Below are 1,908 nucleotides of genomic sequence, written 5' to 3' on the forward strand. Positions count from 1 at the left end.
CGATCATCAACACTCTACTCAATGGCCTGTGACTAGTGCTCTTAAGCCATACACCTTGCACTAGGCAGTATACCCTAAATAATGATGCAAGAGAACCATTTTCCTAGTCCTAAATGAGAAATAAATCTTATATAAATACATTTAGTTCACAGATTAATCTGTTAACATATGAAGCTGACAACCATTTAAAAAAAAAATCCCACTTGAATGCAAATATACCAGTCATTGTGAAAATATAGTGTGATTAAACACTACCTACAATTAAGGAACTCTAACACTTAATAGTTTCAACGTAACGTTGTTATCAAATATGGGAAATTCCTGGCACATTCAAACGACAAGTTTGTAAAGATAACTACCTTGATTTGAATTTAAATGTAATGGGAAAATGTCAACGTCAGCACACGTTAATCGTGGTGCAGGGTTACAATGAACTTTTAGCAAGTGAAGGACTGAAATGTGTTATTTCTAGTTATGATTCATCCCTCATTAATATATTTATCGTGACCTTTAACACGATATGTTGTCTTACGGAATGAAATAGACAATTTTAATATAAAAGGGTAGCTTACACAAACTGCGGTATAACGACTCAAAATTAAAAGTATGGACCCGAACCGACAGAACATTGAGGAAAATGGAGTTAGACTAATTAAATACATTGGGGATAGTGAAGCAATTACCATGGTGATCGCGAGGGAGTGTGGCTGCGCACATGCCGCTGGCATTTGTCCACTCACAATAACAATCACACCTCTGCCGCTAGTGACAAAAAACATCGCTCATATGCCATTCATTCTGGTTGATAGTACGGTATAAGACCGTGAATCACCGTCAAAATACTATAGAATCTGATTTTAATTTGGGCAGAGAGGTAGAAAATACAATGGAATGCGTAATGGCAGGGAGGACGTCGGGCGCGAGACGTGGCACCGCCGCCCAGCGCTGCGCCCAAGCCCGCCAGCCTCTCCGCCATCGCGCCCCGAGAATCCCCGACCTCGTCCTCCTCTCATGCCGGACTCGCGCCTCTCCGAAACTGCACCGAGGTAAGACATTCCCCCCTTCACTTTTCCAACGCGCCCGAACGAGCTGCCGGCGATACGAGGGCGTCGCGGGTGGTCCAATAAAGGGAGAACATGTAGTTAGCCTGGTTCGGGCGAAGGGAATTTGGGTTGGCATTCCTGTGCGGGCGAGGCGGCTGGCAACTGCACCGACGGCCGCTCGCAGGGCAGCCACTGGCGGCTCCTCACTGCACTTGATGGCATGAAGTGGACCTGGCACGGGATGGGAAGGGCGAGGCGGATTCTAGGCTGGATTTTGGAAACATGCGCTGCTTCCGTGTGGGCGAGAGGCCAGGCAGCTGTTCTAGACGAAGGCGTCTTGTGCAGGGCAGCCACATCATGACAGGCCTGGCACGGCACATGACACGAGGGCATGGCAGGGAACGGGAGACGAGCATTATGTTGAGCAAATTCTTTGGCGGATCATGGAATTGCGGGGGAGGGAGGGAGGCTGTCGGGGGGAAAGGGGCCCAGAAACTGCCATAGCAAGTGGTTCTTCATGACAGGTCCGGCGATTTTTGTGAAGGGCTTGACCAGGAAGGGAAGGACACCCACGGAGCTGGGCAAATTGAATGACTTTGACGAGGACTGGGTTGGGTGAGGGAGAGGCTGAAGGGAAGAGCTTAATTTTTTTACGGGCAGGAAAGGGCAAATTACGTGTCACGCACGCAAACGCACTCAAACACAATGGAGGAAGGAAGAAAAATGAAATATATCAAACAAATAAATGAAAAAGTTAGATTTTACGATAGGAAATGGAAGGGGTTTAGAAAAGCTGAGATGAGAGTTGTAAAGAAGCACTGAGAGACTAGTTACAAATAAAAATAGGGAAACACTGATAAGCTCA

The 1,908-nt window shown here is 46.7% G+C and overlaps 2 protein-coding genes across 6 annotated transcripts in view; one reads left to right on the forward strand and one right to left on the reverse strand.

Annotated features, from left to right (window-relative positions):
• Window positions 1-1,908, reverse strand: part of LOC119593708 (palmitoyltransferase ZDHHC23-like) — a 12,326-nt gene that overhangs the window by 9,522 nt on the left and 896 nt on the right. The window contains exon 1 of one of the 4 annotated variants that reach the window (XM_037942674.1): window positions 684-918. The exons of 1 other annotated variant lie outside the window; for it this stretch is intronic. In XM_037942674.1, the coding sequence (XP_037798602.1) occupies window positions 684-779 (96 nt within the window). In that variant the 5' untranslated portion in view covers window positions 780-918. Of the gene's footprint in view, window positions 1-359; window positions 443-572; window positions 645-683; window positions 919-1,908 lie in introns of those variants that run through there. 2 more of the 4 variants (XM_037942675.1, XM_037942677.1) reach the window with 2 other exon arrangements.
• The window catches only part of LOC119593707 (PR domain zinc finger protein 15-like), a 9,867-nt gene continuing 8,898 nt past the window's right edge, over window positions 940-1,908 (forward strand). For both annotated transcript variants that reach the window (XM_037942671.1, XM_037942672.1), the window contains exon 1: window positions 940-1,046. The gene's annotated coding sequence lies outside the window, so the exon portion shown is untranslated. The remainder of the gene's footprint in view (window positions 1,047-1,908) is intronic.

This window comes from Penaeus monodon, chromosome 32, assembly GCF_015228065.2.
Source record: "Penaeus monodon isolate SGIC_2016 chromosome 32, NSTDA_Pmon_1, whole genome shotgun sequence".
Lineage (NCBI taxonomy): Eukaryota > Metazoa > Arthropoda > Malacostraca > Decapoda > Penaeidae > Penaeus > Penaeus monodon.